General features: G+C 42.9%; 1 protein-coding gene across 2 annotated transcripts; it reads right to left on the bottom strand.

Moving 5' to 3' along the window:
- Positions 1-791: 791 nt before the first annotated feature.
- LOC145717063 (uncharacterized) lies at positions 792-23,218 on the bottom strand. Of its 2 annotated transcripts, XR_014140055.1 has the most exons (5): positions 23,060-23,218; positions 21,905-22,468; positions 8,554-8,733; positions 5,642-5,741; positions 792-1,890 (listed from the first exon to the last, which is right to left on the bottom strand). XR_014140055.1 is itself a non-coding variant. In XM_081803209.1 (4 exons), exons 1-4 carry the CDS (start codon positions 21,941-21,943, stop codon positions 1,865-1,867), a joined length of 345 nt encoding a protein of 114 aa, XP_081659335.1. In that variant the 5' UTR covers positions 21,944-23,218; the 3' UTR covers positions 792-1,864. The 2 variants fall into 2 exon arrangements, 1 of the variants encoding a protein (XP_081659335.1); XM_081803209.1 differs by having other exon boundaries at positions 21,905-23,218.
- Between the last annotated feature and the right edge of the window lie 87 nt (positions 23,219-23,305).

Here is a 23,305-nt window from a genome sequence, read left to right as displayed (position 1 = left end):
ATGACAGATGCAAGGCCGTTCACTACTGCTGTTAAAGATCAATATATAGAACTCATTTGTAAAAAAAAGTTAACAGGAACTGGGGTGGTTCTTGGGAAGGGAAGGAGTCTTCAATAAAAAGCTTGAGGTACAAGGAAAGGTAGATATAAGAACTGACAACTCATCTAGGCCTTGATCAAGAGCCATGTTGTAGAAAGCTCACATTTGATGATTGAGGATAAATCTGGATCTTTGCCGGAAGAGCTATCCTGTGAGGACAGATCTGAAGGATCTCTACAGTAAGGGAATGAGATTCAGAGGGCTGAACATTCAGCAGGTCCTCCCACCAGGAAAGTTAGTAGTTCTTCAGCACTCTTGTCCATGAGCTGATTGAAAAAAGGGCAAGAAGCATCCATCCTGAGTTCAGAGATCAGGCATCAGGATACTCTCCATGTTGCCCCCACAAAGTAGAAGGGGTAGAGGTCTATTTTGTAATTAAATAATGTTCCTTAAAGACCCCCAACTTCTGGCTGCAACAAATACTTAGTAGAGGCCCTCTGCTTGACCACTAAATTTTTTTTTTATTTAAGATTTTATTTATTTGAGAGGGAGAGAATGAGAGAGAGAGAGAGAGAGAGCACGAGAAGGGGGAGGGTCAGAGGGAGAAGCAGACTCCCCACAGAGCAGGGAGCCCGATGCAGGACTCCATCCTGGGACTCCAGGACCATGACCTGAGCCATTAAGCAGTCGCTTAACCAACCAAGTTATGGCCAATGGCTAAAATTTTATGGTCTATAAAACTGACCATTCACCAATATTATTAGATTTTTAATAGGTAAAATAAAACAGTTTTAAAAGGTTACATATTCCAAGGCATTTAAGATATAATTCCAACAGAAGAACACAAGCTCTGCAATGAAAGTTTGTGCTGCCTCAAGAAAATCAGATTTCACAGTTCAGGCAATTCAAATTTTTTTCTTTCTTTCTTATGCTTCTATTTAAAATGTGAGTCCTCACTTATCAAATATTTTTTGCTAAAAGCTAAAATAATAAATTACATAAGGACTAAAATTCTACTGACATGATCATGAATGTACAACCCATCAGTAAAATAGACAAAGTAAATAAAAATTTACTGGAAGTTAACTGAGAAGGCACTAAAGATAGATTAACTGTGACTGCTCCTATTTACCCACTGCCCTTGAGAGCCTTTAAATACAACCATGTCATGTTAACAAGGAACTGACTGCAAATCACAGTCTATATAGACCAATTTCTATGTAACACTATTTTTGAGTGCTAAAAAATTTTCGACTTCAACAGCTCAATTTCACAGATAACAGTTCATCAGAAAAGCATCCTCTGAACTTCTTTGCCCTGATGTTCTTTTTAGATCACAATACAAGGAAACAATTGGCAAACATTTCCCCTACGCCCAGGAATCACATGTCCCTGGATAGGATCTTTAGGATCTTTAGAATCTAGCTCTTTGAGCAGGCAGGGAGCAAATTCATTTACTTTCTTTCCTATCCACTGACTAGATGTTTTTAAAAAACTACTTCCCAAGTAATGTAGTGTGCCTGAAATATAAACACTAATTGTTCTGTTTAGGCTTTTACACTTTGGGAGCAGCAGCTGATTCACTCCTGATGTCTTTGACACCATTGGTACTGCCCATCAAATAGAATTCTTTGTTGGGAACAAGATCGACAAAATGAGCAAGGTGGTTGGACATGGCAAAAAAAGCTGAAATGGCAGCGACATCCCAAGCATCTTCTCGATTGAAGCCATGCATCTCTAACTTTTTGAAATGGTCATCTGTTATGTCATCACTCGGGAAATAGCAACTGCAAACTCCAGCATTGCCTTTTCCCGAGTAGGGAGGTCAGACTTTCTCCAGTTCACATAGACCTGCAAGAAAACACAGTCAAAAGCAGAATCTCTGTTCATCACAATATAGCTGATAAAACAAAAGGTCTAACAAAATGAAAAACCCTTTAGAATAAAGGGGCAAAGTCAGGACAAAATACTTTCCAATGGAATACAAACTTGAAACTCTGGCTCAGCCCCACCTCTGCCAAGAAGTCTTCTTTACTCACTCCAACTCTAAGCACGTCTTGCTCCTCTAAATACTTATGGCTCCAAAAATCTCAGAAGCAAGACTCAGAAACTCTAAGTACATAAGGACCCCAAATCCAAACTTTTTCTTATGAGTAAAGAGAAGCTCAGATAATTATCCCTTTGTCCCAATTAATCCCAAACAAGAAACAATATCTGCAAAATTAATAGCTGACACTTACCAATTACTATGTGCTAAGGATGTGCTCAATGCTTCATATTCATTGTCTTATTTCTTATAAAAATCCTAGGAAGTAGTATTTTTATTATTGCCCCCATTTTATTGGCAAAGAAATCAAAGCTCAGGGAGGTCAAGCGACTTTCCCAAGGTCATACAGTTGGAAAGTGGCAGAGCTGGGATGTGAATCAAAGTGTATTTGATTCCAAAGATTATACTTATAATCATTACCCTTGCTCAAGTAAAATACTGAAAACCACTAACCACCTAGAAAATAGAAGAACAGTTCAGCAAACCATGGTGTGACAGCATACACTATGGCCACCAGGGAAGCAATGCCTAGAGAATGATCTTGGATGAATAAAGGTCTGGCAACCAGGCAGGAGGCTCTCAGCACAGCAAAGGTGAGAGGATGTACCTGTCCTGAAGTTATCTTCAGGGTGGCAACAGGGGCCCTTCAGGAACAGTTTGCAAGGTCTCCACTCAGGTGGGGTCAGGAGAGTAAGTTGGGGGATAGGAAGACCAATGACCCTCAACCTCAGGAATAAATGCAGAGAACAGAGGTTTCTGTTCCCCAGCCCAGAGGATCCGGAATTTCACTGTAGGGATCAGTAGGACTTTGTATGTTTGGTGACAAACCCATGTCTGCTGTGTCTTTACCCTTAATCCATTTGTCTGGGAAGAATTAGCATGACCTCTGACACCCAAAGGGCCTGATTTTGGATGGAGATAATAGGCTGTTGGCTGGGGGGATTGAGACCCATTTTCACAACCAATCTCGGTGGGAAAGAGAAGATGGAGGCAGTTGTACAAATGAGAAGCAGACAGATGTAGGCTTGGGGCTAGCAGGAAGAAATAAAAGAAAACCTAAGAAACTCGTTTGGGCCCATTAGGAATAATTAGCTAAATTCACAATGGCAAATGCAAACAATATAATGTAGCAGAAAAGAGTGCAAGCTTTGAAAATGGACTCTCATATTCTAGTTGCATGCCCCATGTTAAGTTACAGCTCTGAACCTCAAGGATAAAATGGTTATTAGTAAGGCTCAACTTAGAGGGAGCTGTGTGCATTTGAGAGAATGTATGCCATGTATCCAGGATCAGGTGTGGCACAAAGCTGTGGTTCAGCTAACCCCTAGTCTCAAACATCATGTACACACAGAAGCATGTGGGAACAGTGATGGGACTAGAAGGGAACTCAAGCAATGGGAAGAGCTGCAGGGGGAGGTGTTCCCTGCACCATATAGTGGCATGGACTTTCCCTTTCCTTAGGTATGAAGAAGCCCTGAAATCGGCACAGGGGAGGTAGGCACCAACCTGGTCAGAAAGCACTGGGTTCTTTGACCCTGTACCAGGCACTGTGGACAACCATGCTGTATGGGCACCTGTTGGCCAGGCTAGTCACCACAATGATGAGCTCCTTGTCAGCTCTGCTGAGCTGACCTACGGAGGGAGAGGGGAGGAGACCTGTCCATAAGCCTTGGATAGCAGCTCAGAAGAACCTAGACAGGTTCAGCCATACTTTAGCAACAGAGGTGCCCGCCTTCTCACCTACCCCTTCACTTATGCATTCATTCCCAGTCTCTTGCTACTAACCAGCCTATTTTATTTTCTTCACAATACTTAACACTTCTGGAGTTAACCTATTCTTTTATTTTTAGTTGTTCATTCTTTTCTCCTCTCTAGAATATGTCTGAAAGTCTAGAAATTTTTCTGACTTGTTCACCAGCATATCCCCAGAGGACTGCCTGAAATATAGTGGTTGCTCAGAAAATATGTGTTGAATGTATTTCTAAAGTTCCAAAAACATTTTCTGAGGCCCATCAGATACTGGACTAACACTTTCAAAAGAGGAGGGAAAAGAGACTTCCTAACCTCAGGGGACCTACTACATGGGGTCGGGAGAGGAAGGATTTCATTTTGGCACCTGGTACCATTCTGGGAACTTTACATGTATAATCTTATTTCATCCTTGTACCAGCACTGCAGAGTGGGTATTAATACCATTTTATGGGGCGCCTGGGTGGCTCAGTCTGTGAAGCATCTGCCTTCAGCTCAGGTCATGATCCCAGGGTCCTGGGACCGAGTCCTACGGCAGGCTCCTTGATCAGTGGGGGAGGCTGCTTCTCCCTCTCCCCTTGCCCCCTTCCCCTGCTCCTTCTCTCTCTCTCAAATAAATAAATAAATAAAATCTTTTTTACAAAATACCATCTTACTAGAAAGGAAACCAAAGCTTGGAGACATCGAAATCCTCTGTTGAAGGTCACGAGCGTCACCTATGGCACAACTCAGATGTGAACACAGGGTGTGTCTCTTGCCCCCGGGTTGGAGCAGCTGTGGAAGCTGCGGGAAGGTAAGGCAAAGGAGGCCACTGGAAAAGGATAAAGGGTGCTGTGGGAGGTCGGACGAAGAGTCCGTTGTGAGTAAAGGCAGGTGAGATATGGACTTTGAAGGAAAGATCAGATTCACAAAGCATGGACAGGAGAAAAGGCATCTTAGGGGCACAGCAGAGGGTGAACAAAGGTAAAAAGTGGGTAAATCATGAGACCTGAATGCTTCAGAGTAAAATCTGGTCCATTTTGATTCCAACAGCTAGAATACACACAGAAGGGCTAAGGGAAAAGAGGCTGGGAAGGCAGGCTGGTGTCAGGCCACAAGAGAGTCACTGTGACATACTGCCTCCCAGTACCTACTATCTCTTCTTCAATAACAGAATCCCTACATTTTAGTAGGGCACATGGCCACACAGCTTCCCTTGCAGCTAGGTGTGATATGTGATGAAGTTCTGGCCAGTGGGATGTAGACAGGAGCAATGTGTGTGACTTTCACGTCATGACCCTAAAGGAAAGGAACGTGTACCTACAAATGCCCCTTCTTTCTCTTTCTGCTGGTAGCAGTGGTGAGTCAGCATAAGCATGTAGGCAAGGGCAATCCCAGACAGTAAACAACACTAAAATGGCCTTTAGCAGCTCACACGGGGACTATCAGGTGAGAAAGAGGAAAAAAAAAATATCCTGTTTAAACCAATGTATCTTTGGGTCTGGATAACAGCAACCTAACTTGAATCCTAAGTAAGAAACCCATGATTGCCAGGCTGAAGTCCATGAACTTTATTTAGGGAGTTATATGGAGCCAGAGGGCTTTTAAGCCCCAAGAAAGAAAGATAAGCCATAGTCATTACCTAATTTAGTTCGGTTCTGTATCTATAATTATATACTTAAATTCAGAATCCAGAGGATGTCTCAGCAAACTACTCTTTCTTAACCTTTCCCTAACTTCGCAGTCTTGAACTATGTGGGAAGGAACTCTAGCAAGCAGGCATCTGGATCTCATCCAAGAATGATTTAGCACTGTTTTTCTGTTTACCTGTTTCCTTGTTGTAGATGGCATTGTAGTAAGCAAAGAAGGCTCTGAATTCCAATGGCCGGTGAGACAACGCTTTAAATACATTTGGTAAAAATCCTGTCTGCAGGGAAGAAGAAACACCAGGGAAATGTAAAGTGAAAATTAAAAGCAGAAGAGGTAATCATTAACTGTTAGTCACTATATTGTCAGCTGAATGCCAGATACAATCATAGGAAGGCCACAGCCTTGGTCTGTGTCGAAGTACAACCCACACATACCTTCACCTTTTAGGGTATTTATAATTTATAGCGTTACTTCTAAAGGTATGTGCAATTTTTTTGAGAAGTCATTTTATGAAATTTAGACAGTGCATGTTGTAACTAAACCAAAAGACACTCCTTAGAATTTAGGTTTTACTGATTTCCTACCTTTACACAGAAGGCCTGGTGGTGCTCATTTCTTTCTTCTTTTTAAAGTAGGCTCCACACCCAGCATGGAGCCCAACATTGGGCTTGAACTCATGACCCTGAGATCAAGACCTGAGTTCAGATTAAGAGTCAGACACTTAACCAACTAAGCCACCCAGATGCCTGGTGCTCATTTATTTCTAAGAATTAAATTAATAAGAAGCCTTGATATTAGTAAAGTACTTTGTAAAGTTCTTTCATACATCCTTCTCCACAACTCTGGAAGATAGGTAAGGCAGATATCACTATCCCCAGTTTACAAATGACGAAACTAAGGCCCAGAGAGGTTGAATGACTTGGCCACGGCCATGCCAAAAGCAAGAGGCAGCCTTGGAATTTTGACTTCGGGTTTTCAGTATATTTCCTAATGGGATGTTATGGCAGACAACTATTGGCTGCTATCCAGCAGCTATCCTTGACAACAGAACCTGGGTATTGTTCAGATATTGGATTGCCACCAGTTTAGGGAAGATTAAGTCCTTCTCCAGCCCTAGTGGGTGAATCCTGATTGGTCTAAACCAATTATGGTTATTCTATTCCAATTCTTGGTGATTGGTCTAGGAATGGTCATGTGACACCATCCTGGCCAATAAGAAATGAGGGGAAATCAGCTGGGAGCTTTTTTTTTTCTCTCTCCAAAAAGAATATAAGGAAGAGATGCACTCTCCGAACCCCTTCCAGGAGTTGTGGAAGGACGTGATGTTTACTGCTGCTATAGCCATCTAGTGACCAGGAGGAAGACAGAACCAAAAAATGCTAAGAACCTCATCCTGTTGTATCACTTAGCCATTGGATTAAACAACCCAGGAAGCACTCTGTCTTTGGATCTGTTGTGATGTGAGACACTGAACTGTCCTTACAGTTACATGAACTGGATTGTGTTTTCTGTTACCTGTAGTTGAAAGCACCCTGATAACAGATGCTAACAGTTCATTACTGGGCCAGAAGACATAGTATAAAGAACCGTATCTAGGGGCGCCTGGGTGGCTCAGTTGTTGGGCATCTGCCTTCCACTCGGGTCATGATCCCAGAGTCCTGGGATCGAGTCCCACATCGGGCTCCCTGCTCGGCGGGAAGTCTGCTTCTCCCTCTCCCACTCCCCCTGCTTGTGTTTCCTCTCTCGCTGTCTCTCTCTCTCTGTCAAATAAATAAATAAAATCTTAAAAAAAAAAAAAAAAAGAACCGTATCTATCAGCCAGGGGCAAGGATTGGGAAAGTGGTGGGTAAGTGGAGAGGTATGGACAGGTGAAGGTGGTACTGAGGGAGAGGCTAAGGGCTCCAAACCTTTCCCACAAGAGCAGGTGGATTTTTATCTTTTTTATATAATGGAGTTCCATACAAGATTTTGTTTGGGGGCACCTGGGTGGCTCAGTTGGTTAAGCGACTGCCTTCGGCTCAGGTCATGATCCTGGAGTCCCGGGATCGAGTCCCACATCGGGCTCCCTGCTCAGCAGGGGGTCTGCTTCTCCCTCTCATGCTCTCTGTCTCTCATTCTCTCTCTCTCTCTCAAATAAGTAAAATCTTTAAAAAAAAAAAAAGATTTTGTTTGGAAAAAGATCGTCTAAGTTCTACCACCAAGTTTGAAAAACAAAAGCTTATAGCAAATGTCTATGCTCAAAGAAGGGTGTTATAATTTGGCAACATAGAGCACCAGCTTTAAAAAGTACCCCGAGGAAATAATTCAGGGATGTTCAAAAAGATAAATGTATAAATATCTGTTACAAGTTCTAAATGTCCACGATTGAGAGATTGCTGAAATAAATTAAAATATCTCTATTATACAATACTATGTTATGCAGCCACTAATTATAATGATGCTTTGACTGGAAAATGCCCATGATAACTTGATTTCATTAAAAAAAGTTACATGTATAGGGGGGCCTGGCTGGCTCAGTCAGAAGAGTGTGTGACTCCTGATCTCAGGGTTGTGAGTTCAAGCCCCACACTGGGTGTAGAGCTTACTTAAATAAGTAAATAAACTAAAAAAAAAGTTACATGTATATGTACACAAAGAAAATAAGGAAGAAAACACATCAAAATGCTAATAGTGGCTGACCTGGGTGGAATCAGATAATTTTTATTATTTTTGAATTTTCTGCTCACTTAATTTTTCTTATTTTTCAACATGTAATTATAGGAAGAAGCACGGTACCTCTCACTCTTGTTTAAGCAGCTAGCATGTATTTCAGTGGTTCTATCTCCACACCATATTATAGGGCTAAAGGAAACTATAAACAAACCTCACAAGTGGGTAGAAGACTGACTGACAAAGAAGAGTCCCAGAACATAAGAGCCTGTGCCTAAGAGGAAAAAAGCATGTCCTTCTGACTGGGATACAAGTGGACCCCAAAGGAAGGGTCTGCCCACAGGAAAACTTGGGCAGACTAGAGTGACCAGTTCCAGGGATTCCACCGCAGCTGACACAGTCTGCGCGGGCGGACTCCACGCCCGAGCGGAGAGGCTCACCTTCTTTTCCACCTCCTCCATGAGCTCTATGATGTCAAAAGGCAGGTCCTTCTTGTAGGGAGTAGGGTAACGGCTGATGGGCTTGGACTTCTCTTCCTGCTGAGTCTCATAAAGGCGCAAGTTCAGGATCACCACAGGCAACTTTTCCCAAAAGCTATTTGTCACAGGGTGAAGACGAGACTGAAAGGAGAGAGAGACAAGTTTGGGTGGGCTACTGAAGGCCTGGCTTGGATGGCTAGTCTATGTACCTGGGCCTAAAGGAAAGAGATGGCAAATAGGTTTCACCTCCTGGCACAACTCCCACTGATTATAAATCCCCTGTCTTGAGCAATCATGAAAAGGATTCTGGGCTCAGTAAGAAACAACCCTGTAATTAATTAGTAGTGTCTGACATAGGTAGGCAATATGAGGGCATGGTGTCCCAGGTAACATTATTTGCAATAGGTTGGATAAATGTTTGAGCCTGGATTGAAGTCCAGAACTGTCTGATTCCAAAGTCTATGTTCTTCCTACTTTGTAGTCCTGTCTCTTGAAAGAAAAGTCTAACTAAAAAATGTCAAAAACTAACAATATTCTAAATGAAGAGGAAACAAACATAAATTTGAATGGGCAGCCCCTTCGTCCTTTTACCACACAAAGTTCTAAGAGGGGTACTTTTCTGAAACCTGTGGTCAGGTTACCTATGAAAAATAGTGTAATCAGACAGCCTGGATCCAAACCCTGACTTAGCAAATATGTGAGAAGAGGCAGGTCCCTCAGCTTCACCTAAAGTATGGATAATAATAGTATCAAATTCAAAGAGCTGTTATGAGGATTTAATGAGTTAATACATATAAAGCTCTTAAAATAGAGCCTTGCTCTTCGTATATACTATATATTAAATGAGATGTTACAGGTTTAAAATAAAGGTGCGATTAAAGTATATTGGGGTACACTTGCAAATCTATCAATTGATATTTGCTTACATATTCAATACTAGACCCACAGAAAAGATTTGGACACCTCCCCTCGCATCCTCTAGGAACCCTGGATGGGCCCTATCTACTGGAGCAGCCCACATGCCTGACCTTCACATCTGACACCTCACCTCAGTACATCCTACTGAAGGGGAAAGTAAAGGCTGTCAAACTTTGTAGCTTTTTAATTTCAGCTTTCCCTACCCACTAACTAGGATTGGGCCACTGATCCATGAGGCTCCCAGGCCAAAAAGCTCTATCCACACAGATTCATACTCTTTGGAAGCTGAACTGAGAAATCAGAAATGAGTTAGCTGGCAATGAGAGTTTGGGCTGAAAAGTATGAAGAAAGGCAAGGCCACTGGAGTCATGATGGTCATGAGCATACCAAAGCAGTGAGAGAGAAATCATGAGTAAGCAGTTATGAGGGAGAGAAAAAATTCAGGGTGGAGGGTAAGGAAGAAAGTTGGTGGTAGGAAGAGATGCAGATAGACAAAAAGAGAAAGACAAAGAGCAGCTGAGACTTGCTCATGCAGAGTTCTCAGGATCCTGCTGCAGAGGTCCCTTGAAGTACCAGAATTCATTCAGTTTCAGTTTCCATGTGGCATGATTGCTTGGTTTCCCAATACTAGAGACAGAGCATTGACAAGAAGAATCAGAGATAACCACCAAGAAAGTAAATGTGTCATTTCAGTCAGGGAGCCTTCTATAACTCAAAGAAAACAATGTAGTCAGGAGTGAAATGGTCCTACCATATAAACTTAATAAAAAATAAAATAAAAAGCAAACACTCATATAATACTTAGTATACATGCCTAGTATTATTCTGGCTGCATATACAAATGCCCAAAGGTCTTATTTATTTATGTGAGAGAGAGAGAGAGCATGAGAGCATAACGGGGGGCCGGGGCGGGGAGGGAGCTGGAGAAGCAGACTCCCTGCTGAGCAGGGAGCCTGACTCAGGGTTTGATCCCAGGACGCTGAGATCATGACCTGAGCTGAAGGCAGACGCTTAACCGACTTAGCCCCCCAGGTGCCCCCTAGCTGCTTTATATTAACTCAAAACTCAAGTTACATTGGTATGTTACTATCCCCATTTTAGAGATGAGAAAACACAGCCACAGAAAAGATAAGTCACAGAGCCTGTAAGTGGTAGAGATGGGATTCAAATCTAGGCAGTCTAGCTCCAGAGTCCACAATCATAACCATGTGCTGTGCTACATGTATAGAACTCCCTAGCAAGGATGGCAACTACTTTTTTCAAATCCCTAAGGGGGTGCCTGGGTGGCTCAGTTGGTTAAGCATCTGACTCTCGGTTTTGGCTCAGATGATGATCTCAGGGTCATGAGCCCCATGTTGGGCTCTACACTCTGCACTCAGCGTGGAGTCTGCTTGAGATTCTTACCTCCTCCCTCTCCCTCTGTTCCCCCCACCCACGCACGTGCATTCTCGCTCTCAAATAAATATATAATCTTTAAAATAAATTAAAAAAATAAAACCCCCCTGATGAATCACAGACCTGTCCCTTGAAACAAACATTAAAAGTTAATAAAAAAATAAATAAAACCCTTAAACTCCAAGTCACTCTACAATCTCAGGTCTAGTCCTTCTTTCCCCCTTAACACTTATATTTTCATTGTGAACCTTTGAATAACCAGAATACTATTAAAAAGAACAACTTCCCTTTGAGTAAAGTACCACACCAAGCTTACTGGTAGGAGTTTTGTAGGCATTGTCTTGGAACCTTAACTTAATAGCACCACTGTATCTCTCTCCACCGGGGCAGCCAGGTTCAGCTACCATGAGGGAAAGCCAGCTCACTAATGCCATTTGCTCTTTCAAAAGAAGATGAATGTGGAAGTTCAAAATGAGGCCTGCTGTTAGCCTAATGAAGCAGCAAGAAATAGGACGATGTATCTGGCACAGTAAAGGAGGTGTTTCGTGTGACTGTGGGTGGACTTTGAGAAAAGACAGCCACTCTGCCACCTTATAGTTATATAGGGCACTAAGCTCTCACACTCATTCCTGAATCTCAGACACCTCTGAGACAGTGGAAAGGCAGGTGTATCCTTGATTCTGGGCACTCTGCATGGCTTATTTTCTGGTTTGATAGTAAACCGAAATAAAAGCAACCCAAAGGTGATATTATTCTTGCCAATCTTTGAACCCATACTGGAGGTTCTGGATTAACTCATCAGAAATGAAATTTTCAAGTGAAATCTGATTATTGAGTGTTAATTGTTTTTCCCATGGGTGTACATGTGGCAGCCCTGGGGGCCACAGAGGCTGTATACTGGCTACATGGAAGTTCATTATAGGAATCTGTCAACTTTTATGTGTTTGGAACCATCCATAATAAAAAATTAAAAGCTACACTTAAATTATTTTTTTAAAACCTGTGGAACAAATATACACACATAAGTCTGCAAGCTGTCAGCTTACAAATGTTAGCTTAAAAAGCCAACTATGAGAGGGGCTCCTGGGTGGCTCAGTCGTTAAGGGTCTGCCTTCAGCTCCGGTCATGATCCCAGGGTCCTGGGATCGAGCCCCACATCGGGCTCCCTGCTCCACGGGAAGCCTGCTTGTGTTCCTGCTCTCGCTCTCTAGCAAATAAAATCTTTAAAAATAAAAAACAGGGGCGCCTGGGTGGCTCAGTCGTTAAGCGTCTGCCTTCGGCTCAGGTCATGATCCCGGGGTCCTGGGATCGAGCCCCACATGGGGCTCCCTGTTCCGCAGGAAGCCGCTTCTCCCTCTCCCACTCCCCCTGCTTGTGTTCCCTCTTTCGCTGTGTCTCTCTCTAATAAAATAAAATCTTAAAAAAAAAAAAAGCCAACCATGACAGCATCTGAGGTATGAACATGGGCACCGTACTTGACATTCTTAGGTGAGTGAATAAATGACAGTTCTTTTTATTGGCGAACTATAGTTTAAAACTTTGTTTTGTAAAAAATCGGAAACTTCATGATTATAAAATATAGAGACTGGAAAAAAAAAATATAGAGACTGGTTCCACTCCCAGTCTTCATAGTACAGCATAATCCAAAAAGAAAAAATTAGTAAAAATTTTGATGTCATCAAAATTAAAAACATGCTTCAAAAGATACTGTTACAAAAATGAAAAACAAGCCACAGACTGGTAGAAAAAAATTTGTAAATCATGTATCTGATAGAGGGTTTATATCCAGAAAACATATATATATATGTTTTTAAAGATTTTATTTATTTATTTATTTACTTGAGAGAGCCTGTGCAGGGAGTAGGGAGAGAGACAGAGGGAGAAGGAGACAATCTCAGGCAGAACTCCATGTAGGCGTGGAGTCTGACATGGGGCTTGATCTCATGACTCCAAGATCATGACCTGAGCCGAAACCAAAAGTCGGAAGCTTAACGGACTGCGCCACCCAGGTGCCCCTATCTAGAATATATTTAAGAGTATCTTATAACTCAGTAAGACAGGCAACACAATTTAAAAATGGGCAAAAGATCTGAAATAGATATTTCATCAAATAAGATACACAAAGTCCATTAAGCATATGAAAAGATACTCAACATCATTAGTCATTAGGGAAATGCCCAGTAATTCCACTCCTAGGTACCCTATCCAAGAAAAATGAACACATACATCCACAGAAAGACTTGTATGCAAACGTTAACTGCATTTTTTTTTTAAGATTTTATTTATTTATTTGACAGAGAGAGGCACAGCGAGCAGGGGGAGTGGGAGAGGGAGAAGCAGGCTTCCCGCCTAGCAGGGAGCCTGATGCAGGGCTCGATCCCAGGACTCTGGGCAGATGCTTAATGATTGAGCCACCCAGGTGCCCCAGCATTATTCATAATAGCTGAAAAGTGAAAACAACCCAAATAGCCATCAACTTGTAAATGGATAAACAAAATGTGGTGTATCCATACAACAGAATACTATTCAGAAACAAAAAAATTATTTACTAATACATGCTACAAACATAGATGGAACTCAAAAACGTCATGTTGAATGAAAGAAGCCAGATACAAAAAAATCTGTATATTGTATGATTCCATGCACACGAAATGTCCAGAAATGGCACAATAGAGAGACAAAGTAGATTAGCCATGGGGCTAGAGTAGGAATGGGAATTGACAACAAATGGGCATGAGTGACCTTTCTAGAGTGACTGAAATGTTGTAAAACTGAATTTTGGTGATAGTTGCACAACTCATAAATCTACTAAAAATCACTGAATTACATTTAAAGTGGGTGAAATTTATAGCATCTAAATGACACCTCATTAAAGCAGTTTTTAAAGTGCTGCATGTAACTGGCAGGGTGGGGAGCTGAAATATCACATTTAGTTTTAGAGAGAGATTTGGGGAAAGTTGCACAAGCATGGAAGAAGAGCTAACCTCTGTGCCTTTCCATAGCCGTTCAAAGGCTCTGACAACCAAGGAATGCCTAGAGTCTGACCCAGGTGTACAGGAGATTTTGAGTTTCTCAGCTTGAACAACAAATGCCATGCTAGCAGACTTCTGTTAATAAAAAGACAAATGGCCCATGCAATGGTGAACTGGTCATACACTTGGACAGTAAAGGAGTTTTTTAAAAAGGTATAAATCCACTGTACAATAAGAACAGAAGAGCAGACAACAGCAGATGAATGTTTTCAACAAATGTTTGTAAGACAGAAAATGGAAAGAGAAGTGGTATCTAGTAGAGAGGAGATACGTTTCCACCTGAAATACCTTCAGGTGGACTTCTGAAGACAGATGAGCCTGTGTACTCCACAGACTCCCAGGAAGGCTCAGCTCCTGAAGGTGCAGACACTATCCACGGTAAAAGGCTGATAGCAGGTAAACAGCTCAAGTCTGTACACCACTTGGCCCCCTAACCCAATGGCCAGGCTGCTATCCCCACCTCCACCCCCAAAACAATGCCTAGTTATTTTCTGACAAAATGAACTGCAGGTGAGGGTGGTTGCTTCTGGATAGGAACTAGAGGAACTTTTTTCATCTTCCCATCTGAAACTCTGTACCTATTAAGCAGTTACTCCTACTTCCCTCCTCCCCCAGGCCCTGGCAACCACAGCTGTTTTTCAAAAAGCCTTGTAGACTTTTATCTCCACAAGGCTTTTTGAAAAACAGCTATAAGCTCGGGAATCACTGTGTTGTACATCTGAAACCAACATAACATTGTGTGTCCGCTACACTCAAAAAAATTTTTTTTAAAAAGGCTTGTAGACTTTTAGAACCATTTATCTACATTATTTAGATGAAAATTAGAAGTAAATTGTTGGGGGGGGTTCATATTACTGTTTTTCCTCAAACATACTGTTTTTAGCCTAGAGATAAAAGTATGTTAAGTAATCCCTGAAGTAATCTGTGACATAAAATACAAAGCTGAAGAAATATTTAGCAAGTTTAAGTTAAGAGCTCTTTCTGGTACAGAAACTCCTTCACAGACTTTCATGCAATGCCTTTTGATATACTACATTCTAGGTATGTGTGTGCATGTGTATAAATTTGGTAGTTTCAATCTCATATTTCCTGCTATGATAGATTATGGAGAGTGAGCTATGGAAACACACACAAGGGACAGGTATCTCCAAATCAGGATCAGAAGATATTCCCTGGAGGAGCTAGTGATCCAGCCCAGTTTTGAAGGTAAAGGTAAGAAGGGAGAGGGAGCTTGGTTTGTTAAATTAAGAATTTCAAGCAGAGGGCATACATGGCTTGAAGGATGGCACAGATCAGGGCACATATGTGAGAAATTTATAGGTGACTTGGTGTCACTCAGAAGAAATGAAAGTCAAAGAGAAGCAGGATGAGGGTGGCAGGGTGAGCTGAGGCCAGCTGTCACAGAAAGTCTTGGTTTTTTTCTTGTAGGTGACATGATGCCCCGTGGAGAGTTTAGGCAGGAGAAAGGCAGGTCAAAGCTGTGTTTATTTTTTGTTTTGTAATAACTTTTTTCATTATTTGCTTCACCGTGCTGAACAGTCACCAAGAATGTATCTATTTTGCCTATCTCCACGCTGTTTTTTTTAAAGATTTTATTTATGTATTTGAGACAGAGAGAATGAGAGACAGAGAGCATGAGAGGGAGGAGGGTCAGAGGGAGAAGCAGACTCCCCGCCGAGCAGGGAGCCCGATGCGGGACTCGATCCCGGGACTCCAGGATCATGACCTGAGCCGAAGGCAGTCGCCCAACCAACTGAGCCACCCAGGCGCCCTCCACGCTGTTTTTTAATTATGAAAAATATCAAACAAGAGAGAATTAAAAAACCAACCCTATGCCCATCATCCAGATTCAACAATTACTAGATTTTTTGTCACATTTGCTTCAGATATCCCTCTACTTTTTCTGTGGAATTATTCCTTTTATTGTGGTAAACACAAAATTTACCATTTTAACCATTTTTAGGTGTACGGTTCAGTGGCATTAAGTACATTGAGATCACTGTGCAACTGCCACCCCCGTCCATCCAGAACACTTATCTTCCCAAACTGAAACTGTACTCATTAGACAATAACTTTCATTCTCCCCTCTCTCAGCCCCTGGTAACTTTGTGTCTCTATAGATTTATCTATTCTGGATATTTCATATAAACTGAATCATACAATATGTGGCCTTTTGTATCTGGTTTCTTTCAGTTAACATCCTGTTTTCTAGGTTCAACCATGTTGTAGCACTTATCAATACCTTTTGTTCTTTTTTAGGGATTGAATAATATCCCATTATATAGATATGACACATTTTGTTTACCCGTTTATCAGCTGATGGTAATTTACATTGTTTGTGCTTTTTGGCTATTATGAATAATTCTGCTATGAACATTCACGTGCAGTTTTTGTGGAGACACAGGCTTTCAATTCTTTTGGGTACATCCTTAGGAGTGGAATTGTCATGTTATACGGTATCTCTACGTTTAACTTTTTGAGGAACTGTCGAACTTTTCCAAAGTGCCTGCATCATTTTACACTCCCACCAGCAATATATGAGGGTTCTGATTTCTCTACATCACCACCAACACTTGTTACTATCTTTTTGATTATAGCCATCCTAGTGGGGGCAAAATACTGTATCACTGTGGTTTTAGTTTTCATTTCCTGGACTAATAACATTAAGCACATTTTTATGTGCTTATTGGCCATTCATTTTTTTTTTATTTTTAAAGATTTTATTTATTTATTTGAGAGAGAGAGAGAATGAGAGACAGAGAGCATGAGAGGGAGGAGGGCCAGAGGGAGAAGCAGACTCCCCGCTGAGCAGGGAGCCCGATGCGGGACTCGATCCCGGGACTCCAGGATCATGACCTGAGCCGAAGGCAGTCGCTTAACCAACTGAGCCACCCAGGCGCCTGGCCATTCATTTATATTCTCTGCAGAAATGTCAATTTGAGAGGCACCTGGGTGGCTCGGTCATTAAGCGTCTGCCTTTGGCTCAGGTCATGATCCCAGGGTCCTGGGACTGAGCCCCACATCAGGCTTCTTGCTCAGCGGGAAGCCAGCGGGAAGTCTGCTTCTCCCTCTCCCACTCCCCCAGCTTGTGTTCCCTCTCTTGCTGTCTCTGTGAAATAAATAAAATCTTTAAAAAGAAATGTCAATTTGGGTCCTCTGCCCATTTTTAAAATGGGTCACTTGTCTATTATTGAGGTGTAGATGTTGTTTATATATTCTAGATACACGTCCTTTATCAGATACATTATTTTCAAATATTTTCTCCCATTCAGTGGGTTCTGTTTTTTTTTTTTATTTTTATTTTTTTTAAAGATTTTATTTATTTATTTGAGAGAGAGAGAATGAGAGACAGAGAGCACGAGAGGGAGGAGGGTCAGAGGGAGAAGCAGACTCCCCGCCGAGCAGGGAGCCCGATGCGGGACTCGATCCCGGGACTCCAGGATCATGACCTGAGCCGAAGGCAGTCGCTTAACCAACTGAGCCACCCAGGCACCCTCTGTTCATTTTTTAAAAAGTATTTATTTATTTTGGTGGGGGAAAGAAATGTGGGGGGGCAGCGGGAGAGGCAATTACAAGCAGACTTCTCCCTCAGCCCAACGCAGGGCTCTATCCCAGGACCCCAGATCATGACCTGAGCCGAAACCAAGAGTTGGATGCTTAACCAACTGCACCACCCAGATGCCCGTGTTCACTTTCTTATTAATGCCTTTGAAGCACAAAAGTTTCTAATTGTGATAAAGTCCAATTTGTTTTTCCTTTGGGTGTTTGTGCTTTTGGTGGTAACAAATCTAAGAAACCACTGCCATATTGAAGGTCACAAAAACTTACGTTTTTTTCTAAGAGTTTACTCATCATTTTGTATGTGGATATCCAGTTGGTCCAACACCACTTGTTGAAGTATTTTTCTTTCCTCACTGAATTGTCTCACCACCCATAACAAAAATCAGTTGCTCACAAATGTGAGGGTTTACTTCTGTGTTCTGAATTTTTTCCTTGATCTAGGTCTATCCTTATGCCAGTACTGTCTTGATTACTGAAAGCCTTGTAGTAGGATTTAAAATGCCTTGTAGTAGGATTTCAAATCAGAAGTGGAAGTTCTCCAGCTTTGTTCTGATTCTCAAGTTTTTGTCTGTTTGTTTTTGTTATTCTGGATCTCTTGAATTTCCATATTAATTTTAAGATCAGTTTGTTAATTTCTGCAATGAAGATAGTGGGGATTTTGACAGGGATTACTTTGAATCTGTATATTAACTTGGGGAGTACTATCAACAATATTAAATCTTCTGACCCATGAATATGAGGTAACTTCCCAATTATTAAGATATTTAATTTCTTTCAATAATGTTTTGTAATTTCCAGAGTTTTAAGTTTAGTATTTTTGTTAAATTTATTCCCAAATGTTTTATTCTCCTTGATGCTACTGTATATGGAATTGCTGTCTTAATTTCAGTTTTCCAAGTATATAGAAATGCAGTTGATTTTTGTATATTGTTCTTGAATGTAGCAACCTTGATGAACTCATTTGTTAGTTCTAACAGCTTTTTAAAATGGATTCCTTAGAGTTTTCTACATACCAATCATATCACCTGCAAACAGAAACAGTTTTACTTCTTCCTTGCCAGTCTGAATACCTTTTTTTGTTTTTCTTGCTCAACGGTTTCAGATAGTACCTCTAGTACAATGTTGAATAGAAGTGAAGAGAGCAGATATCCTTGTCTTCTTCCTGATCGATGAGGGAGAAAGCTTTCAGTCTTTCACCACTAAGTATGATGTTAGCTGTGGGTTTTTGTAGATGCCCTTCATTAGGTTGAGGTTCCTTTCTAATCCTAGTTTATTGAGTGTTTTCATCATGACAGGGTGTTGAACTTTTTAAAATACTTTTTCTGTATCTATTCAGATGATAATGTGGTTTTCACCTTTGGTGGGGTATGCTAATTGATTTCAAATGTTTACATTCCTAGGATAAATCCCATTTGGTCATGGTGTATAATCCCTTTTATATAATGCTGGATTCAGTTTGCTCCTATTTTGTTGAGGATTTTGTGTCTATATTCATAAGGGATATTAATCTGTAGTTTCCTTTTCCAGTGGTATCTTTGGTTTTGATATCAGGGTAATCCTGGCCTCATATAGAATGAGTTGGTATGTGTTCCTTCTTCTTCTTTTTTTTGGGGGGGGGGGAAGGAATTTGTGAAGAATGGGTATTCTTCAAATGTTTGGTAGAATTTGTCAATGAAGCCATCTGGACCTGGGCAGACTCTACCTCTACCTTATTGCTGTTATTGACAAGTCTGTTGATCTCACAACTTCATGAGACCATGAGCCAGTTATCAGTGTACTGCCATAATGCTCTAAACTCACCCTTACTGCTCTGAGAAAATGAACCTGGGCCTTTAAAAAATGTTTTCTTTGCTATCTAACACAAAGGCTTCTTGAGGGCCTTTGTAGGTATAAGGCCCTCAAGAAGCATTTCAGGAGGAATAGGTTGTGCTTACTGGTTCCAGTGTTCATTCTGGTATACTCCTGCAGCATAGCAGCTTCTCCACCATCTGCTCCGGCTTCTCTTGGTGGCCAGAGGCCCCCAGCAGCCAGCAGTTTTCCCTAGCACCCTATCAGGCAGTTTTGTAACAGAGCCTTCCAGGAGACACTCCCCCAGGAATAGCTTTCCCCAGAACCCTAGCATTGCCAGCAAGTTCTGGAGGGTGGATTTCTTTTCAAGATTTATTTATTTTAGAGAGAGAGAGAGAGACAGAGCAAGAGTGCATGCACAGGAGTGGGGGAGGGGCAGAGGGAGAGAGAGGGGAAAAACAGACTCTCTGCTGCGCGCAGAGCCTGACTTGGGGCTGATCCCAGGACCCCAGGATCATGACCTGAGCCGCACGTTTAACCAACTGAGCCACCCAGGCACCCTTGGAGGGTGGATTTCTAAGCAAGTTCCACTGGCACAGAGTCCCAGTGACTTCTTACTATTTAATGAGCCATGACCATGTCCTCTCCAACAAGGTCTCAATCAGTCCTGGACAGCAAGAAGAGCCTTCCTCAGATGTTCTATCTCACTACTAGGCATAATGGCTGTTCCTTACATCTGCTATTCTTATACTCTTTAAAGCTCTCGTTAGTTTTACTTGCCATGATTATGTGTGATTAAAAACATTGGTAGCAAGGAGACTCACTTGTAAGTGATAATTGTAAGCATTTACATTTAAATTCTTTACTTGAATAAAGACACTAACAATACTTACATGGACTCATAATATCTGTATATAAATCAGCATGTAGTTCATTTGTAATTTGAAAAGACTTAAAAAAATTTTTTTTGTTTTTAAAGATTTTCTCTTTATTTCAGACAGAGAGAGAGCACAAGCAGAGGGAGAAGCAGACTGCTTGCTGAGCAAGGAGTCCAATGTGGGACTTGATCCCAGGACACTGGGATCATGACCTGAGCAGAAGGCAGACGCTTAACCGACTGAGCCACCCAGGTGTCCCAAGACTAAAAAAATCTTAAAGGTTCACTCAAGTTATCACATTCTTTGAGACACCTATCCTGGCACCTTCCTCCCCACAGAGTGGTAACCATTTTATCCTCTCTACCCGTGGGACTGACACCCTAATCAGGTTGTTACAGCCACCCTAACCCTTGATATTTTCATGTGGAGACAACAAACTCCCCCAGGGCAGGGGCCATGACTCAGCGGACTCCTCAGCTCACTTCCCGGCTCAGAGCAAATGCCAAATGCCGATTAGTGTTGTTGATTGAAAGGAAAAAACAACCCCCCCACCCACTCCTGTGCCTGGGTGGCTCAGTGGACTGGGTGTCCAACTTTTTTTTTTTTTTAAAGATTTTATTTACTTATTTGAGAAAGAATGAGAGAGAGAGGGAGAGCATGAGAGGGGGGAGGGTCAGAGGGAGCAGCCTCCCCGCCGAGCAGGGAGCCCGATGTGGGTGGGACTCGATCCCGGGACTCCAGGATCATGACTTGAGCCGAAGGCAGTTGCTTAACTACCTGAGCCACCCAGGCGCCCCTGGGTGTCCAACTCTTAATCTCAGCTCAGATCTTTTTTTTTTAAGATTTTATTTATTTATTTGAGAGAGCGTGCACTAGCGGGAGTGGGGGGAGGCAGAGGGAGAAGCAGACTCCCCGTTGAGCAGGGAGCACTAGGCGGGGTTTGATTCCAGGATCCCGAGTTCACGACCTGAGCCACAACCAAGAGTCCGAGGCTTAACCGACTGAGCCACCCAGGCGCCATCGGCTCCGGTCTTGATCTCAGGGTCTAGTTCAAGCCAAAGCCCAGCGTAGACCCTACTTAAAAAAAAAAAAAAAACTAAACAAAACGACCCAATTTCACCAGTCAACAAAGAAAAGGAACCATGAAATGCATTTATTTCCAGCTTCTCAAGTCGTAACGATTTCTAAAGAGGAAGTTCTGGGAAATCGTCTGGAAGGCTACGGTCCGGCCCAATCTTTCCGAAGATCAATCTGGTAATTTTGTGGAAGAAAATCCTGAAAGTGGGGAGGTGTACACCACAAGCAGTCGATGGCAGCACCACTCTTACAGCTCCGGCTCCAAGCGGGCCGCCCCCAAACAGGGAATGGGCTTAATCCACCTGGGCCGATCTGCTGGGAAGCCCCGACGCGGGGGTTGACAGCTAAGCTTGCTCTCCACCCGGGAAGGCCTGCATTAACTGCATGGGCCCAGCCTCCTCTGCGTTCCCCAGCCCCACAGCCACTTCTGCATCCAGAAACGGCAGCACGCGCCGTTTGGAAACGCAAACTTCATAACCGCGACCCAACCGGACCCCAAGTATGAACCGCAAGTCGGGGAAGTCCGTAGCCGCAGCAAGGAGCGTTAAGGCCTCCACACACTCGCGGGAAGCCGCGGCTCCCCACTCATCCGCACGCTGGCTGACCTCCGCAATCCCCAGGCCCTGCCCGCCACGCCAGCCCTGGCCGTGCGATTTCACTCACCTGTGGCCGCAGGGCACCAAAGCAGCGAAGCACAGACATGGCAGCACACGCCTCAGCACAACAGCTGCCTTCCCGCGCGCCTCGCCGCCTGGGCTTGCCCCTGGAGGCGTGTGGGGAGGGCGCCACCCGCGAGGAGCTGAGGCCGGCCCCTTCCGGCCCCAGCTTCCGGTCTTCAGGCGACTGACCACCTCTGGGCCTTGGGTTTCTTCTGTTGACTTGGGAATGAGCCAACTGCCGCCCCCAAAAGGTGGTGGGCTTTAAAGGCCTCCTTAGCCAGCTTTGGGCTAACTTTTTTCCAAAGACTTCTCTATCAGCATGGGATGCGCGAGGGACAATCCTGGGATCATTTCCCGACCTCTCTCTCTGCTTGGCCCAGACCAGATGCCATTGACCCGCCTTTGGGCATGGCCTTGGGCCAGCCACGATTCAGACAGTCTTGGTCATCGAATACCTACTGGTTGCAGGTCCTCTAGAGCTGGGTTGGAGTGAGGAGGAGGGAAAAAATATCTGCACCATTCCTCCTGCCAGGGTAACCGATCAAGATATGCTCCTACAACAATCTGACTGCAAAACAACAAAAGCTATATTTCAGTTTTCCTCTTAATACTCTCTTACTCAGTTGGCTCGCCAGCATTTTGCCAAATTTGGAAGGTAAGTTAGAGATAATCTGTCTTAAACGTCACCCAAATCTAAAAATTCATGTTGGAAGCCAATGCCTCAAAGAGATAGGCAAAGCCAAGCCCTCCCAGTCCCCCAAAGCACTCAACCCTGCTGGGGAATCTGACCAAGAGCTAATTGGAGATGCTAGTGTACAGAGGAAACAGTGATTTCAAGTAAGAGCAATCCTGATGTGCTATGGATTTGGAATTCAGCTGCTTCTCACCTGGGCAAATATTATGCTTCAGGGAATGTAGCTGCAAGGATTTAGTTGCAGTTACTGATTTCCCCCAGGCAATGTAGGGGTAGCTCAATTATATGGAAATGCTCACGTGTATGTGTATATTTTCAGGGGAAAAGTCTGGGGAGAAATACACACCAAAGTGTTAATATGCACTCATTCATCAGGTACTACCTATTTAGGTGCTAGACCCTGGGTTACAAAGTGAGAACTAGCTCACAGCCTTGCAAGAGACAAATGGGGGGCAAGACTAATACCTTTGGTTTATTTTCTTTGTATTCTTCTCTTTGTTTTCCACAATGTGAATAGGTATCTTCTCTAGCAACCACCAAAAAAGGTTTTATTTTGAAAAAGGAAAATACTTTTCCTACTGAGGGCGGAGTCGGAAGGAAAGGATCAATCCCGAAGTCCCTCGCTCAGTCCCCAAGGTTCCCACGGAACCATACGTGGGAGCGTCTTAGTATCCTGTGGTGCAACCCGAAACAGCGGAAGTAAGGGATCTG

The sequence above is a fragment of the Leptonychotes weddellii genome, chromosome 14 (genome assembly GCF_054177405.1).
Source record: "Leptonychotes weddellii isolate Sample4059 chromosome 14, ASM5417740v2, whole genome shotgun sequence".
In the NCBI taxonomy this organism is placed as follows: Eukaryota; Metazoa; Chordata; class Mammalia; order Carnivora; family Phocidae; genus Leptonychotes; species Leptonychotes weddellii.
The sequence above is the reverse complement of the archived record's forward strand: the minus strand, read 5'-3'. Positions and strand labels throughout refer to the sequence as shown.